The sequence below is a fragment of the Somniosus microcephalus genome, chromosome 1 (assembly GCF_052327205.1).
Source record: "Somniosus microcephalus isolate GS21.2 chromosome 1, FLI_Smic_1.0, whole genome shotgun sequence".
NCBI classification, from domain to species: Eukaryota; Metazoa; Chordata; class Chondrichthyes; order Squaliformes; family Somniosidae; genus Somniosus; species Somniosus microcephalus.
In genome coordinates, this window is record NC_140987.1 from 54,269,330 (window position 1) to 54,288,847 (window position 19,518).

General features: G+C 45.0%; 1 protein-coding gene across 2 annotated transcripts in view; it reads right to left on the reverse strand.

Moving 5' to 3' along the window:
- Nucleotides 1-495: 495 nt before the first annotated feature.
- Nucleotides 496-19,518, reverse strand: part of LOC147124086 (coiled-coil domain-containing protein 110-like) — a 42,565-nt gene continuing 23,542 nt past the window's right edge. The window contains exons 5-9 of one of the 2 annotated variants that reach the window (XM_085981452.1): nt 13,807-15,919; nt 10,362-10,482; nt 8,601-8,787; nt 4,959-5,019; nt 496-815 (exon numbers count right to left, since the gene is read on the reverse strand). In XM_085981452.1, coding sequence (XP_085837578.1) covers nt 736-815; nt 4,959-5,019; nt 8,601-8,787; nt 10,362-10,482; nt 13,807-15,919 — 2,562 coding nt within the window. In that variant the 3' untranslated portion in view covers nt 496-735. Of the gene's footprint in view, nt 816-4,958; nt 5,020-8,600; nt 8,788-10,361; nt 10,483-13,701; nt 15,920-19,518 lie in introns of both variants that reach the window. The other variant, XM_085981441.1, reaches the window with a different exon arrangement.

The window sequence follows — 19,518 nt, forward strand, 5'->3', positions numbered from 1 at the left end:
ATCAGCAGCGCTACTGAGTTCTCAACGGGAGAATGAGACAAGCCTTTGAGTTACAGCAATTATTCAGAGCCCGTCAGGAGGACCAACCAACCACTCCTCGACGTATATTTAGCACTGTAAAATGAAAGTTAAAAGCAACTAAAACTACTTGTCTCAATGCATATACTAGCTCAAAAATAAGATTACAATCAAATCTTACAATTGGAGGAAAAATTACACTTGGCAGTAAGTTTAGTGCCATGGTAAATTCTGTAAAAAAAAACATTTACAATTTAGGTACACATAGTGACCAAAGCAATTCTTCTCCATGTACATTATTACGCGTGATCATTATAAAATACTTAATGACACCATTGTGATTGGAATTCGCTCTTAATTGTATATTATTCCTCTCCTTTGGTGTGTTGAAGATTCCCTTTGGTCCCCAAAACAACTGGCAATGACCTATTTCCTAAAATTTAGCATAATTGCTACAACAGTTTTTGTTTGCTCATGTTTGAAAAATAAAGGTTTATTGTAATAGTGCTGAATGTTAATTTTAGAAAGTACATTTTGCAACAAGTACATCTTGCTTCTGCTTGCATCCTCACCATTCATACGCACAAGACCGCTAACACTTATTTCTGCAATTTAATAGCGTGTACAATTACATGTATACCATGCAGGTTTAAACACAAGGGAGAGATTGCACATGATGTCAGTTTCATATTCAAGTTCTGTAGGCCCACACAGCTATTACACTTTTCTGTTCTTCAGATATTTGTGCACAGACTGATTAGAATATTCAGTTTCATCTTGCTTTGCGGGACTGGTACCTAGAACACAAAAGAAAAACAATTACAAAGCAAAACATTTGTTTCCGGGATTATTTAAAGGTCATTTAATGGGATCGTTATTAAAACAACTTTGTTTGGCAAACTCTTATCAGCTTTCTTTTCTTGACAGCCCAGCAGCTGTGACAGCTTTCAAGCAACAGTGGCAACTCTGTGGGATTTCTAATGTAACTTTATCTACTGTTGTGCAATTAAGAGAATTATAGATGCAAACATGTATCTTTAAACAAATAAGGGCTGCTGCAAAGGTAAATTGTGATGCAATGTGTTGCAAAGGCCGGGAGGATCGTTGGGGAGACAAGATGGGACCAGTGGGTTTCAGTCATCCACAAAAGGGGTGCATTCCCAAAATCTGAAATCTGAAAAGTTTGGATTCCTCTGGGCTAGTGCCAATGACTGGCATGTGCAGGGCTCCACAACAAATCGCTCAGAGCTACTTCAGGCTGTGGCGTCAGCATTATACTGACTTGCCATTTAACCCATCAGGTCATAGTTAAGGATCCATCTACATAAAGAGTGGAACTCAATGCTAGGTGTTTATTTAAATATTTATGCATCAAACCTAATGCCTTAGTGAGGCAATGGCATGCAACTCTAGATACAAAATATAGCTGGACTCATATCCTAGCCAGAGCCAATGCTATTTAGGAGAGGATGAGGAAAAACAATGATGGAGAGGAGCAAACCTAAAATTAGGTTCTTTAGCAGTGCTGTTTTAAGAAAGAAAGACTTGCATTTATATAGCACCTTTCACGACCACCGGATGTCTCAAAGCGCTTTACAGCCAATGAAGTACTTTTGGAGTGTAGTCACTGTTGTAATGTGGGAAATGAGGCAGCCAATTTGCGCACAGCAAGCTCCCACAAACAGCAATGGATTGATGACCAGATACTCTGTTTTTGTTATGTGGATTGAGGGATAAGTATTGGCCAGGACACCGGGGATAACTCCCCCGCTCTTCGAAATAGCGCCTTGGGATCTTTTACGCCCACCTGAGAGAGCAGACGGGGCCTCGTTTTAATGTCTCATCCGAAAGACGGATGAGAAGTTAACTAGTCAACTAACAGGAGGCGAAAAATAGTTGGCAACTAAAATTACTGTATTTTTGTGAACAGCGTTAATATTTCTTATGAAACATAAAACTAAAATTTAAACAAGGGAACTCAACTAGTTCAGAACTTTTAGAACTGATTTTTGAAACTGAAACAGACAAAAAATGTCTTAGTTGTCATTCAAGCCTAGATTGTTGTTTCCTGACATTCCTTGTAAACATTTTTGAAGCATGAAAGATTCTGGAAAGACCAGAATGCAAATATGAAAAGGAAAAACTAAAATTTTTGACTAACTCCTTCCAAGGCCAAAACTAAAATATTACTAAAATTTGGTAACAAAACACGAGACTAAAATAATAACTCAATTTTTTCACGAGAATATAAATAAAATGACACTAGCTCCAGGGATGACAAAAAGTAAATTATTCTATTGCTGAGATAACTATGGAACATGTCACAATGGTCCAAACATCTCAGCCACGATATTACCTGAACCCGCCAGGTGGTACTGAGGCGGTTTCAGGTTGGACGCCCCATCCGATTTTATGCTCCAATGAATAGGATGGAATGTAAACATTGGGCAGGGTGTAAAACAAGCGCCTCATTCCCTCTGGGTGCGTTCAGTTAAAAATAGGGGCTCTAATGTGTGATGCATACTTTCACAACTCAATTAAAAAATTATTCATAAAGAGTTAAAGGTTCATAAACAAATTTTCCTTTGCATTATTAGGTCAAATATATGCTACTTTAAAAAATTATTTTATATTGAAATATACATATCTACGTCTATCTTTGGGCATTGAATGTTAATTTTTGTGTTACACCACCACAGAACAGACTGCACATGTTATTCACAGAGAAACCTGCAAACCGCCATTTAGTGACAAACTGCATCATTCCCTAAAAGTAGCATCAATACATTCATGGCCATCAAATCCCTTTCTAGCAACATGGATTTGTTGTATGAAATGTAAAGAAAGAAGCAAGGTGCAGAATTTTCAATATCCCCAAGATGTTCAGGCAATGGGTCAAATGTCACCCAAGTGATAAGTCTTCATGGGCGGGTTTCCTCCGGGTGCTCCGGTTTCCTCCCACAGTCCAAAGATGTGCGGGTTAGGTTGATTGGCCATGATAAAAATTGGCCCTTAGTGTTAGGGGGGATTAAATACATGGGGTTACGGGGATAGGGCTTGGGTGGGATGGCTGTCGGTGTAGGGACCGGGTGCTAGGGTTTGGATGATCAGCCATGATCTCGTTGAATGGCGGAGCAGGCTCAAAGGGCCGAATGGCCTACTCCTGCTCCTAGTTTCTATGTTTCTATAACAGATAGACCTTGGTAACGAGATCAAGAGGAATCTTGAGGCCAGCATTGCTGGATGATAAACATTCCTAGTTCATGTTAAGGACCCTGATGGATTTGCCTTTTCACCTCAGCTTCCTTTTAAACCACTAAGAAAGACATTTCAGGTATTTGTACTGCAGCGTATGTTTTAAGCAACCACTGTTCTTATCAGTAAAAGGTCAAGATATCGTTTTCCCATGACAGCCATGTGAAATCTTGCCAAATACAAGTGCTTCCAAATCACACTCTCCAAATGTCTTCAGAGACATGAGGAAAGAAATGAGAGAAAACAGCCGATAAAAAAGAAAAAAACACATCAAGGCCAGAATTTTAATCTGGAGGTGGTTTGGGTGGGGTGGGGTGGGGGGGCGGGGGGCAGCTGCTGGAAAGTGGTTAGGAAACCTGGGAGAACAGGTTTCCCGCAGGCCCTGCTGAATTTAACCGCAGGGCCTGATTAACATTTCAAAGCTCTGTTTCCTGCCTGCAACCAGCCAGATGGAGAGGCTGGCTGCGGGCAGGTAGGCCAGCGGCACTAGGCCACAGAGAGGAGGGATCGGAGGGAGGGATCGGGGGGGAGGGGGGGGTCGTGGTCAGGAGCTAGAGAAGCATCGGGGGCCAGAGGAGCATTGGAGGGGGTGTGGTCGGGAGCCAGCGGAGCATCGGGAGCCGGAGGGGCATCGGGGCTGGCCGGCGGAATCCAGGAAGGAGATCGGAGGTCTGGGGGGGTTCTGATCGCAGGGGGTGGGCGAGGCAGGGACGCGGGATCCAGGAGGTAAGTGGAAAGGCACTTACCTCCTGGATCCAGGAGTCCTTGCCTTTAGCTGGCGGGTTCCCTGAGGCCTGGGAAACTTGACCAGCCAGAGTTAAAATTGTAATGGTGGATCACCATGAGGCACTCCAGCCTCATTATAATATTTAAATGGACGACCCACTTCCTGGGAGAGGGTTGGCTGCCCACCGCGTCCTGCCTCCGTTAAAACTGGAAGTGGGTGGGTTGGGGTTAGGATTTTTTTTTAACACTTTAACCTCCTACCGACCCCAACCCACCTGTTTTTTGGGGTTAAAATTCACCCCCCCAATTTTAAGACCACTTACATAGACCAAGATTAATTTTAAACATAATAAAAACTTAAAATACTATTAATATGGATGATATGTTACACTAAGTGTATGATCACAATTGTGAGCATGTCCTAGAATTACAATGCTGTTTATACAGTTTTTACTAATCTTTTCGGGGACTGTTTTGCTGACCCGAGCTGATCTCTTTTTCCAAGAAATTGAATCAATCTTGGCCAATGGAGCAATGATTACTCCGAGGAATAATACTGAAAGTTATATGGGTAAGCATAGACTGGGATCATTAAATTCTCAATAAGGTATCATAGTTCCTATGTTGTTTAGGCTGGAGAGTGGTTGTCTGGAAACTAAATGGAGAGGCAGAGTTCATAATAGAGTTGACTGTACATGGCAAATAGAAAGGGTGAGCTTGGCGGCATAAATGGCCATTTCTGGTCCCATTCTTAACTTTACCCAGCTACATCCAAATTGCTAGCTAAAATGTCCAACCCAGTACTCTACACAACTAAAACTTCCTCACTTAAAATAGGAAGAAGGCTTGTTATGTCTAATCGGTAATACCCGAGAAGGATTTTTTTTAAAGGAATACATGCCGTATTTACAACTTCATGGTTATGTGTGAATTTAAGAAACAAAAAAACTTTTACTTACCCGTCCGTTGTATGTGTTTTGTTAATGATTGCCTGCCGACTCTGTTTTCAGTGTCTGTGATCTACAAGTACAAAGCTGTGTTAATACTAGCTCAGTTTTAACAATGAGCAATTACTCGTTCATTTTATAATACTAAGGCAATCCTTACCCGATAGATAGCAAGTTAAATATTTCTGTACAGAGTAAACTTACACCCTGGCACATTAGCTCCACTCACCACCTGTCCAATTTCCCCCCCCTCCCCTTTTCCTGAAGGTGCCCTCAGGGGGTTTACAGTTCCCCTGGCATTGGTAGCCCTCCAGTACCTCATCCTGTGAAGGAATATACTATATAAGGAACTCTACATTATAAATTCTTTAAAACATGACAAACTGGGTTTGGAAATTTAGAAACCTAACTATGAAATAGCTGTGAAAGAATTCTGGCTATTGAGATAAGACAGTTGTTGACCCTGAATAAATAACCTTATTGAAACAGAAGGTGCATGGCTCCGACAGGCTGACTTTTGGGAACAAAAACAATGGTTCACCCTGGATAAGGTGTTCTAATTTAAACTTCGTAAAGATGGCACATAAGATAAGGAACATCTGCCCTCGTAAAGATGACATAAAATAAGCGATACCTGCCCATCACACCGTTTTCATATGGTGAACCCAGAACAAGATTCTGGAATATTACAAGCTGATGTGACAGTAAGAATTGCAGAGGTCGGCAGAAAGATGAATAGGGATAATTAACTTGCATCAGCAGAAAACCTTAAAGGAAAGGAAATACAACTGGAAAAGGGTTTAAATATTGAAGTTTCAAATGGGATATCAGACTCGCTTTAATCAGGCAAAGCGATTCTCGTGCACAGAGGTGGCTCTGTGGTCTCCAACTCTTTGTACCTCGGGGATCAAAGGTATTTGATATTGATGGATATCCTGTATAGAAAACTTTAAGAACAGTAATACTGTAGCGAAGTTAAGATTTAAAAGTAAGATTCTCTGTTAATAATAAGATAGTATTTTTTCTCTTTTTAGAACTGTTAACATTGCAATTGACTGATACACCAACTGTAAATTGCATGTTGGTTGTTTTAATAAATCAGATCAGCCATGATCTTATTGAATGGCGGCGCAGGCTCAAAGGGCCGAGTAGCCTACTCCTGCTCCTAATTCGTATGTTCATATGTTCGTATGATATTTACTAGTCCTAGCCCTTTTGGGGCTATCCCAGATCAGGCGTATTTCTCAGACATTCACTTTCAACTAAAGTTTGAGGTAGCCGAATCCTAAAGACGCTTAACTGGGTCTAAAGGTCCAGGCTATCTCTCCCTAAAGGAAAGGAACAACCCGAGAATGTTACCGTCCTCCAGATAGCGCTTTTAATAAGTTTAGCTAGACTGTAACGTCCCGGATATTATGAGGGTCCGGAGAACTCCTTCAGAATTCTGTAACTCTTCACCAAAGAGCATCTTACCCTCTGCACCACAGAGAATCTTACTTTTAAATTTTAACTTCGCTACAGTATTACTGTTCTTAAAGTTTTCTATATATTTTTAGAATTGTCTCACATAAGTCTTCTGTATCAATAACTCACAAACTCAATCTCTGTACACTCTTTGGTGAAGAGTTACAGAATTCTGAAGGAGTTCTCCGGACCCTCATAATATCCGGGATGTTACAGTCTGGCTAAACTTATTAAAAGCGCTATCTGGAGGACGGTAGCATTCTCGGGTTGTTCCTTTCCTTTAGGGAGAGATAGCCCAGACCTTTAGACCCAGTTAAGCATCTTTAGGATTCGGCTACCTCAAACTTTAGTTGAAAGTGAATGTCTGAGAAATACGCCTGATCTGGGGTAGCCCCAAAAGGGCTAGGACTAGTAAATATCACAGAATCACAGAATCACAGAAACCCCACAGTGCAGATAGAGGCCATTTCGGCCCATCGAGCCTGCACCGACACACATCCCACCCGATCCCCGTAACCCCTACACCAACACATATCCCACCCACCCACCCTATCCCCGAACATACGAACATACGAATTAGGAGCAGGAGTAGGCCACTCGGCCCTTCGAGCCTGCTCCGCCATTCAATAAGATCATGGCTGATCTGATTACTCCACATTCCCGCCTACCCCCGATAACTTTTCACCCCCTTGCTTACCAAGAATCTATCTACCTCTGCCTTAAAAATATTCAAAGACTCTGCTTCCACCGCCCTCTGAGGAAGAGAGTTCCAAAGACTCACGACCCTCTGTGAGAAAAAATTTCTCCTCATCTCTGTCTTAAATGGGCGACCCCTTATTTTTAAACAGTGACCCCTAGTTCTAGATTCCCCCACAAGAGGAAACATCCTCGACACATCCACCCTGTCAAGACCCCCTCAGGATCTTATATGTTTCAATCAAATCACCTCTTATTCTTCTAAACTCCAGCGGATACAAGCCTAGCCTGTCCAACCTTTCCTCATAAGACAACCCACCCATTCCAGGTATTAGTCTAATAAACGTTCTCTGAACTGCTTCCAATGCATTTACATCCTTCCTTAAATAAGGAGACCAATACTGTACACAGTACTCCAGATGTGGTCTCACCAATGCCCTGTATAACTGAAGCATAACCTCCCTACTTTTGTATTCAATTCCCCTCGCAATAAACGATAACATTCTATTAGCTTTCCTAATTACTTGCTGTATCTGCATAGTAACCTTTTGTGATTCATGCACTAGGACACCCAGATCCCTCTGCATCTCAGAGCTCTGCAATCTCTCACCATTTAGATAATATGCTTCTTTTTTATTCTTCCTGCCAAAATGGACAACTTCACATTTTCCCACATTATACTCCATTTGCCAGATCTTTGCCTACTCACTTAACATATCTATATCCCTTTGTAGCCTCCTTATGTCCTCTTCACAATTTACTTTACGACCTATCTTTGTGTCATCAGCAAATTTAGCAACCATACCTTCGGTCCCTTCATCCAAGTCATTTATATAAATTGTAAAAAGTTGAGGCCCCAGCGCTGATCCCTGTGGCATACCACTCATTACATCTTGCCAATCAGAAAATGACTCATTTATGCCTACTCTCTGTTTCCTGTTAGCTAGCCAATCTTCTATCCATGCCGATATGTTACCCCTATACCATGAGCTTTTATTTTCCGCAATAACCTTTGATGTGGCACCTTATCAAATGCCTTCTGGAAATCTAAGTACAGTACATCCACCGGTTCCCTTTTATCCACAGCACGTTACTTCCTCAAAGAACTCCAATAAATTGGTTAAACATGATTTCCGTTGCACAAAACCATGTTGACTCTGCCTGATTACTTTGAACTTTTCTGAATGCCCTGCTATAACGTCTTTAATAATAGCTTCTAACATCTTCCCTATGACAGATGTTAAGCCTTCAACCCAAGTGGTATTCTTCATATGCAAGCCTACACAAGTATCAACATGCTATTCAACTATAGAGGGCATCACAGCCGCGTTTGCAATGGTCATAGACTAACATCTGATTTATTGCCTATTCCAGATTTTAGGTAATTCACTATGAAACGTAATTTATTGCTTATGTATAGTGATTAAATCCCGTGCAAACAATAAGGGGAATCGCTTAGTTTACGGCACCACCACTGGAAAGTTAACAAGTTACCTTCAGGGTCTCATCAATACAACTATCCAGATCCTGGATCGTCCAGTTGATTTCCTTTTCTAAAACAGGTGAAGCACTTTTCCCATCAGATCCATGTGAATGCCGCTTGGCATTGAGTAAAGGCAAGTTCTGTTCACTCATTATTTGTGATGCATCCCCCGTCCCACCAACATTATTCTGTAGTTTCCTAAAGTTAAAGATTGCAACATACGTAGTAATCATAGGAAAACAGTGCATTATTTTAATTATTTGAATAATTGCCACAAAACTTTCAACCATCCTCATATTTATAAAGTTGATAATTTAATTTATTTTTACATGTAACGTTCCTAATTACATAATTGGGTAGAAATGACTGTTGCCGCTATTAGCAGGCATTTAATGCATTAGTGTGACATTCTTCCATTCACTGTTTTAACAGAGACATTAACCTGCTTATGTTAATAGGTCAGCACCTCTGTTAAGATAATGGAGAGAGGAACATTATAAAACACATTGGCGGGAGGGGGGAGGAAGATTTTAAATTTTGGGCGGCAGATTGGTGGGAGCGAGGAGGTCGGAGTCCCTTTAAATAGACCCAGTGAGCTGCCGGCAGCAAATATGGTGGCCCCGAAACAGATCTCCAGATTTGGGCCAGCGCAATAGCGGGCAGCCTGAAGACTGCCTGGCCGCTGGCAAGATAAATGAGGGGGAGGGCAGCTTTGCGATCGCAGCGGGGTGGAGTTAGTTTGGGGCGGCGGCGGCCCTGATTCTCCTCCTGGAGCCCCACAGAAATAATTTTAAGAACTGACCTTTTTGGGGCCTCATCTGCTCTGCTGTACCTTCTGTTGCCTAGGCCCTAAGCTCTGGAATTCCCTGCCTAAACCTCTCCGCCTCACTACCTCTCTTTCCTCCTTTAAGACGCTCCTTAAAACCTATCCCTTTGGCCAAGCTTTTGGTCACCTGCCCTAATTTCCCCTTATGTGGCTCAGTGCCCAATTTTTTGTCTTTTAATACTCCTGTGAAGCGCCTTGGGACGTTTTACTACGTTAAAGGCGCTATATAATTACAAATTGTTGTTGTTGCTGTTGCTGCCAGTGTAACTGGTCAGAGAGGGAACGGGGCATGTTTTGCTCAGCTCTGTCCTAAAATGGCAATCAGGGTCCAATGTACGTCATGGGGACACTGTCTGCGTATTTAAAGGGTCTACTGCCTGAAACAGGTGGGCGCTTCGGCCGCCCAGCAGTTGGCCCTTTTAAAAATGGCTACAGCCAGAGCATCAGTGTTAATGCTAAACCTACTGACCCCATTATCAGGCTGTTACCACCTCGTTAATGCCCAATTTGGCCAGGTTAAAATCGGGCCCATTGTGTTTGTCCTCCAACATCGGCAACAGCAATTTCTAACCTGATATTATTATGTTTCAAACATAATTGCAGTCTAGGCTGGAAACAGCTCTGTATCAGAACTCAGGAATGAAATGACAGCTTTCAGCCAACTCAGACCTAATCCTTTCTGGCAGTTCAGTTCTGTCAAGTTTTCCACTAACATCTGAGGCAACATAGCAATCTAGTTATTGCTGACATACATCTTTCGAGCATGTACAAAGCCTAATCAATTCTTGAGTTACATGTACTTTTTGTGACCCATGTAACCCAAAATAACACTCTGCTGTTATTTTTGATCAGCCTCCCTGTATCTTCACAGACTTTGAATCACTCAGACATCCAACTGCGATGTATAAGCTGAACTGTTTTGTCATTCAGTCTGATGTCTACTCACCAGTCTGTGATTGGCGTACTGTGTAGTGAGACTGCCCCATAATGCTGGATTGTATCTTTGTATCTTTGCTCCCCATTCAGTTCCTCAAACTTTCTTCTAACCTCATCCATATTGCTTTGGTCTGCAGAATAGTAGGCAAGAAAACATATTTAGATTTAGTATTGAGCCACATTGTAAACCCCCCCGAAATATCCAGATCAACTCTCAGAATAATACAAAGGATTACAAATTGGGAGTGATCAATAGACTATAATTTATCCTAGGGTTTCTGATGACATAATTATCAAAATCCGAATAGTTTACAGATGACATCTAGCACAATACTAGCAACCAACAAGCACACAGTTTAAAAAAAAATCTTTCTCCCTGTATTTTCCCAGTTTGCTCTCTCCCACTACTGTGCTATTCCCTTTCCATTGGGAATCGGGGGAGATAGTGTTGGCCGGGTGAGGGTGATCGGTGGCCAAGCGGCGGAATCGTTGGCTGGAGGAGGGTGGTGTGGGTAGACGATCGGTGGCAGCGTTGGCTGGGGGGGGGAGGGGTAGTGTGGTTAGACGATTGGTGGCAGCATTGGCTGGGTGGGGGGAGGGGTGGGTAGGTGATCAGTGGCAGCGTTGGCTGGGGGAGAATGGCGATCGGTGGCAGCATTGGCTGGGGGAGGGGAGGGCGATCGGTGGCAGCGTTGGCTGGGGGAGGGGAAGGCATTCGGTGGCAGTGTTGGCTGGGGGAGGGCGATCGGTGGCAGCGTTGGCTGGGGGAGGGGAGGGCAATCGGTGGCAGTGTTGGCTGGGGGAGGGGAGGGGCGATCGGTGGCGGTGTTGGCTGGGGGAGAGGAGGGCGATCGGTGGCGGTGTTGGCTGGGGGAGAGGAGGGCGATCGGTGGCGGCGTTGGCTGGGGGAGGGGAGGGCGATCGGTGGCGGCGTTGGCTGGGGGAGGGGAGGGCGATCGGTGGCAGCGTTGGCTGGGGGAGGGGGTGTGGGTAAGCGATCGGTGGCAGTGTTGGCTGGGGGAGGGGAGGGCGATCGGTGGCGGTGTTGGCTGGGGAGGGGAGGGCGATCGGTGGCAGCGTTGGCTGGGGGAGGGGAGGGCGATCGGTGGCAGCGTTGGCTGGGGGAGGGGAGGGCGATCGGTGGCAGCGTTGGCTGGGGATGGGAGGGTGATCGGTGGCAGCGTTGGCTGGGGGAGGGGAGGGCGATCGGTGGCGGCGTTGGCTGGGGGAGGGGAGGGCGATCGGTGGCAGCGTTGGCTGGGGAGGGGAGGGCGATCGGTGGCAGCGTTGGCTGGGGAGGGGAGGGCGATCGGTGGCAGCGTTGGCTGGGGATGGGAGGGTGATCGGTGGCAGCGTTGGCTGGGGGAGGGGAGGGCGATCGGTGGCAGCGTTGGCTGGGGAGGGGAGGGCGATCGGTGGCAGCGTTGGCTGGGGAGGGGAGGGCGATCGGTGGCGGCGTTGGCTGGGGGAGGGGAGGGCGATCGGTGGCAGCGTTGGCTGGGGAGGGGAGGGCGATCGGTGGCAGCGTTGGCTGGGGAGGGGAGGGCGATCGGTGGCAGCGTTGGCTGGGGAGGGGAGGGCGATCGGTGGCAGCGTTGGCTGGGGAGGGGAGGGCGATCGGTGGCAGCGTTGGCTGGGGGAGGGGAGGGCGATCGGTGGCAGCGTTGGCTGGGGAGGGGAGGGCGATCGGTGGCAGCGTTGGCTGGGGAGGGGAGGGCGATCGGTGGCAGCGTTGGCTGGGGGAGGGGAGGGCGATCGGTGGCAGCGTTGGCTGGGGGAGGGGAGGGTGATCGGTGGCGGTGTTGGCTGGGGAGGGGAGGGCGATCGGTGGCAGCGTTGGCTGGGGGAGGGGAGGGCGATCGGTGGCGGCGTTGGCTGGGGGAGGGGAGGGCGATCGGTGGCAGCGTTGGCTGGGGGAGGGGAGGGCGATCGGTGGCGGCGTTGGCTGGGGGAGGGGAGGGCGATCGGTGGCAGCGTTGGCTGGGGGAGGGGGTGTGGGTAAGCGATCGGTGGCGGCGTTGGCTGGGGGAGGGGAGGGCGATCGGTGGCGGCGTTGGCTGGGGAGGGGAGGGCAATTGGTGGCAGCGGTGGCTGGGGATGGGAGGGTGATCGGTGGCTGCGTTGGCTGGGGGAGGGGAGGGCGATCGGTGGCAGCGTTGGCTGGGGGAGGGGAGGGCGATCGGTGGCAGCGTTGGCTGGGGAGGGGAGGGCGATCGGTGGCAGCGTTGGCTGGGGAGGGGAGGGCGATCGGTGGCAGCGTTGGCTGGGGGAGGGGAGGGCGATCGGTGGCAGCGTTGGCTGGGGGAGGGGAGGGCGATCGGTGGCAACGTTGGCTGGGGAGGGGGAGGGGGAGGGCGATCTGTGGCAGCATTGGCTGGGGGAGGGGGAGTGGGTAAGTGATCGGTGGCAGCGTTGGCTGGGGGAGGGGAGGGCAATTGGTGGCAGCGGTGGCTGGGGGAGGAGAGTGCGATCCAAGTATTGAAGAAGTCAGGAAAAAGTTTTTTAAATCTGCAGATGTTGAAATTCTGAAGCAAAAAACAGAAAATGCTGGATCGCTGGACTCCGGAAGTCAGCCAACATCTATGGACAGAGCAGCCATTGGGTTCAGATCCTTTGAGTTTCAATGAAGGGTCCACATCCAAAACATTAACTTATCTGTGCTCTCCACAGATGCTGCCTGACCGGTTGGTGCTTCCACAATTTTCAGCATTTGTTAAAGAAGTTAGCATGTTTGGCAGCCAAGTTTTTCAATCACTGAAAGTTGAACTCTTGGAAGGAATGGAGGACATCAGGAGTGACTTCACGATCCCATGCTTCCAGTTAGGGAATCGGGACTACAAAATTGTCACCCCTATCTCCGATCCACGCTCCCTGTGAGTCTGGCTTTCCAGCTGGGATTGCGGAATCACCCCCCCCCCCCCCCGCCGCGTTTAATATTGTGCAATGACACAGCTATCCAGCAGAGGGAGTTAAAGATCAACAAGCAAGGAACGTGGCTTCTGGAATAAAGTGATTTTCGCTTCAATTTGATTGAAACCCAATGCCAAACGGACACACACTAAACACTGCCCACTCAGAGACGTGCAGCAGTTGACTGTAGTTATTCACCAAATTTTCTAATATTCCCCAATTCCCTCTCATAGATGCCTCCCCAAGAACACAAAATGTCAGGAATTACAGGCATTAGCCTATGACTTACGGGTCTGTACTGTGGCCTTTTTAGTACGCTGTGCATCCATTATAAAATCACCGTTTAATAATCTGCTTGCATTTTATTTTAATTTCATAGAGATAAAATTAAGAAAATAACAACAGTTTGATAAAATCTAAATTTTGTGCATATGCTGTACCTTTAGGACTGCTGCATAATGGCATCCTGTGTATTTGCCTGGAATCTTGACCAACAGAAAGATTTGTGCCATTAAAAGATATTTCTGAAAGACTGAGCTGATTACCTGACATCTTATCTTCCCTCCTTTGGCTATAAAGCTGTGCAGCAGTATTACCACCACCACCACTTAAATAAGATGTTCGCACTTTCCCTATTTCAGGATGTAATATATTTATTTCTTGCTCTCTGGAGCCTGTGTGCTTTCCCAATAGCAGCCATTCTTCATCCAGCTTTCTAATGTTGCATTCCAGCTGTAAGTTTGCTTTTAAATATTTCTCAAGATCCTGGTTGAGAATCTGATTTTCCTCAGTCAGCATCGCCACCACCTTTGACAACATTTCACATTTCCTGACCAGGTCACCCTGGCAGCTTCCAGTCGAGCCCTTCTCTTGCTTCGCGCGTTCAATCTCATTCAGGAATCTTTTCTTCATAGCTGATTTTTCCATTTTAACTTCATCGACCTCTTTCTGCAGAGACTTTCGGGTAGTAACAGAATTTTGCAGGGACATTTCCAGATTGTAGTTTTTGTCTTTGACTTCCTGAACAAGCTGAAGAAGCATCAGATTCTTTGTCCTCATGACTGAATTCTTTGCTTTCCTACATTGAATTTCACAACTAGCTTTGTCTAGCTCGTTTTTCAAGAACGTTATCTCTTTCTTTAATTCATTTAGACTTTGATTCACCTTCTGATTCTCTAACTGCAATGCATTTGCATTAACGGCCTCTATTGCTTCTTTTGTTTTCTCTAACTGCAGAACTGTTTCTTTTGCACCGATGACAGCAAGTAGGTCTTCTTTCTCCTCCGTCATCTTATCCACTAATCTCTTGATGCTTTCCTTTTCAAGGATTAGCTGCTCTCTAACTGCTTCAAGTGCTTGGTTTTGATTCTGGAGATCCTCATGCTTGCTTAGTAATGTTTTGAACTCTTCAACGCAAGTCTTCCTTTTCTCCTCCATTTCAATGAACTGAACCTGAAGTGTTCTTCTTTCTTCTTCTAACTGAGAGACTATGTTTTTATATTCAGCGTTTTCCTGCAGAACAGAATCAAAATTTGTTGTGAGTTCTTGAGCTGTCGATTGTACATCTAATTTCTCATTCTCAAACCTCAGTACATTGCTATATTCTGAAGTTTGTAATAAAGGAAACAGCGTGGCACATTCATCTGCAAGAGCTTTAACCTCCTCATTCTTTTTCTGCTCTACCAGTTGCTTTGTCTTATGCATCTTATAATGGTATTCCTTTTGTTTCTCCATCTGGCAAGTACGGTTGGGTCTTTCTGAAGTCTTGGACAATAATGTTAATTCATTATTTGAACTGCCCTCAGGTTTTTCCAGAGGAGCAGTGGAATCATTCATTTTCTCTTCCTTCTGGTCCTTAAGGTTGTTCTGAATCGCAGTTTTATTTTCTGTTGTGGTCCAGTGGTTGATACGATGTGGACTATTGGAGCCACCTCCTTTTTTCAGTTCCCGATGAAGATCTAAGTTGGATTCCTCCAATGAAACCATGGCATTCTGTAACCTATTCACCATAGTTTCCAGTTCCAAAATCTTCTCGGATTTATTATCTACTTCTATTTCCGCATTTAAACTTTCGATGGAAAGGGATATTTTTTGGGGGGTTGAGGTAGACACGGCCCCAGTTGCTTTCTTTCTAATGTTAGCAGCATTTTGAAGACGCTGAAGTTCACAACCAAGGATCAGTTCCCACTCATGAGACTTTTCCAGTTGCACTCTCAGCTGCTCACTGGCAATACAAATTTTCTCTAATATTGCCCAATTTTCATCACTATATTGTAGCAAAAGTACATCACTTCCAGTGTGACCAACCACAGCTCGTTGAATAGGAGAGGAGTTTAAATTTGAGATAGATGACAATGGTGCAGAATGGTACCCAGAACTTGAACCATGAACTTGAAAAGATGTTTTGTAATCAGTTTGATTGGCCATGCGCCGAAGAGATGTGTTTCCAAATGGGGGATCTTTAAGTAAGCTTACTGGCATCAGAGTTACCAAAATATCTTCTGAAGTTTGTAGAAGTGAATTGTTGTTTTGAACAAAGCTTTTATTCATTTCATCGACAAACACATGAACGTCATGCAACAGACTAGCCTTGTCAGCAGAAATCTGAAGCTCTGTATGGGGACCTTGAGAAGAAATTCCATCTGGACTGTTTCTAGCCTAAAATGTAACAAGACTCACTTGAGGGTACATTCCATTCCAAACATACAATCCTCAATAGCAGTTATCTCTAACTAAACTCAGAAGATTATGGATAAGCAATCTTCAAAAAGTTAGGATTGCAATGCTTATTCTGCACAATGTGATTTGGTAAAATATAACGGCTACAAACTACCAATCATGTTTTAGTTGTTTAGATTATTCTGGCCACATTTAGCTGTCTATAATCATCCCAGTTGAACCTCTTGTATTATGGTATTGACCTCCAGTTAGGCCATCCCTGAATATACGTTGCAACCCAAACTTGAGCCTTTCCCCCAAGGGGAAATAAAACAACTCGTTTATGAGCCAAACCCCCAACATAAAATGTGACTGATATGTGGGTTAGTACAGTATCTCAAAAAATATTTTTTCAGAGGAAGCAAAGGCAGACACTCAATAGATACTAATAAAGTCATCAAAATGTTACTATAAAAAAAAAGCACAAAATTTTAGAGTATGGTCTGAGTTATACAGCACAGAAAGAGGCCCTTCGGCCCGTCATGTCTGCGCTGGCCATCAAGCCCTGTCTATTCTAATCCCATTTTCCAACACTTGGTCCATAGCCTTGTATGCTATGGCATTTCAAGTGCTCATCCAAATGCTTCTTGAATGTTGTGAGGGTTCCTGCCTCTACCACCCTTTCAGTCAGGGAGTTCCAGATTCCAACCACCCTCTGGGTGCAAAAGTTTTTCCTCAAATCCCCTCTAAACCTCCTGCCCCTTACCTTGAAACTATGGCCCCTGGTTATTGACCCCTCTACTAAGGGGAAAAGTTCCTTCCTATCTACCCTATCTATGCCCCTCATAATTTTGTACTCCTCAATCAGGTCCCCCCTCAGCCTTCTCTGCTCTAAGGGAAACAACCCCAGCCTGTCCAGTCTCTCTTCATAGCTGAAGCGCTCCATCCCAGGTAACATCCTGGTGAATCTCCTCTGCACCCTCTCCAATGCAATCACATCCTTCGTATAGTGTGGCGACCAGAACTGGACACAATATTCCAGCTGCGGCCTAACTAGCGTTTTGTACAGCTCCATCATAACCTCCCTGCTCTTATATTCTATGCCTCGGCTAATGAAGGCAAGTATCCCATATGCCTTTTTAACCACCTTATCTACCTATCCTGCTGCCTTCAGGGATTTATGTACATGCACACCAAGGTGCCTCTGTCCTTCCTATGGTCCTACCATTCATTGTGTATTCCCTTGCCTTGTCAGTCCTCCCAAAATGCATCACCTCACACTTTTCAGGGTTAAATTCCATTTGCCACTGTTCTGCCTATCTAACAATCCCATCTACATCATCCTGTAGCCTGAGGCTTCCCTCCTCGCTATTTACCACTCCACCAATTTTCGTGTCATTTGCGAACTTACTGATCATACCTCTTACATTCATATCTAAATCATTAATGTACACTACAAACATCAAAGGACCCACCACCGATCCCTGCGGTACACCACAGGCTTCCAGTCATAAAAACAACCTTCGACCATCACCCTCTGCCTCCTGCCACTAAGCCAATTTTGGATCCAATGTGCCAAATTGCCCTGGATCCCATGGGCTCTTACCTTCTTGACCAATCTCCCATGTGGGACATTGTCAAAAGCCTTACTGAAGTCTATGTAGACTACATCAACTGCACTACCCTCATCCACACACCTAGTCACCCCCTCGAAAAATTCAATCAAATTGGTTAGACATGATCTCCCTCTGACAAAGCCATGCTGACTATCCTTGATTAATCCTTGCCTCTCCAAGTGGAGACTTATTCTGTTCCTCAGAATTTTTTCCAATAATTTCCCTACCACTGATGTTAGGCTCACTGGCCTGTAATTCCCTGGTTTATTCCTACTACCCTTCTACTACCCTTCTTGAATAATGGTACTACGTTAGCTGTTCTCCAGTCCTCTGGCACCTCCCCTGTGGCCAGAGAGGTTCTGAAAATTTGTGTCAGAGCCCCTGCAATCTCCTCCCTTGCCTCACACAGCAGCTTGGGATACATCCCGTCATGGTCTGAGGATTTATCCACTTATAAGCCAGCTAAAACTGCTAATACCTCCTCTCTCTCAATACTAATTTGTTCAAGTATATCACAATCCCGCTACCTGATTTCTATGACTACATCGTCCTTCTCCATAGTGAACACAGATGCAAAATATTCATTTAAAACCTCACCTACATCTTCTGGCTCTACACACAGATTGCCACTTTGGTCACTAATGGGCCCTACTCTTTCCCTGGTTATCCTCTTGCCCTTAATATACTTATAAAACACCTTGGGATTTTCCTTTATTTTGCCCGCCAGTGTTATTTCATGCCCCCTCTTTGCTCTCCTAATTTCTTTTTTAAGTACCCCCCTGCACTTTCTATACTCCTCTGGGGCTTCCACTGTTTTTAGTCCTTTGTATCTGCCAAAAGCATCCCTTTTTTTCCTAATCCATTCTTGTATATCCCTGACGTCCAGGGTTCCCTGGGCTTGTTGGTCCCACCCTTGACCTTTACGGGAACATGTTGGCATTGTACTCTCTCTATTTCCTTTCTGAAAGACTCCCACTGCTCTGATGTGGATTTTCCTACAAGTAACTGATCCCAGTCCACTTTGGCCAGATCCTGCCTTATCATATTAAAATCTACCTTCCCCCAATTTAGAAACTTTATTTCCAGTCCAGCTTTGTCCTTTTCCATGACTACCTTAAATCTCACCGAATTATGGTCACTGTCACCAAAATGCTCTCCTACTGACACTTCTACCACTTGCCCGGCTACATTCCCTAGAATTAGGTCCAGTGCCGCCCCCTCTCTTGTAGGACTTTCTACATGCTGGCTCAAAAAGCTCTCCTGGATGCACTTTAAGAATTTCGCACCCTCTAAGCCTTTCACATTCTGACTATCCCAGTTAATATTGGGGAAGTTGAAATCCCCTACTATTATTACCCTATTATTTCTACACTTCTCTGAGATTTGCCTACATATCTGTTCCTCTATCTCTTCCTGACTGTTTGGGAGCATATAGTACACTCCCAGCAAAGTGCTTGCCCCCTTTTTGTTTTTAAGTTCTACCCATATGGCCTCATTAGAGGAACCTGCTAAGATATCATCCCTCCTTACAGCAGTAATTGACTCATTGATTAATATTGCAACACCCCCTCCTCTTTTACACCCCCCTCTGTCTCACCTGAAGATTCTATACCCCGGAATATTGAGCTGCCAGTCCTGCCCCTCCCTCATACTCCCATGTGTTCATCAACACCTTCAATTCATCTGCCTTACTCGCAAGACTCCTTGCATTAAAATAAATGCCATCCAGCCTTGCCATACTCCCTTGTGCCGTTACCTATTTGCTCTGCCTTCCAGGCTAACTCATTTTTTCCTCTATATTTATATTTTATTTTTTTGTTGAAAAAAAACGCTATCGCACTCAATTGACTGAATGTTTTTGTGCATGGTAGATGCATAACAAAACATTATACATGTCTGTTTACCATGATCCTTAAATTGCTGCTTTATTTGTGGGCATGAGGAGCTGTTGCATGTAAGATATATTTGGGCAGATTCTGCAGT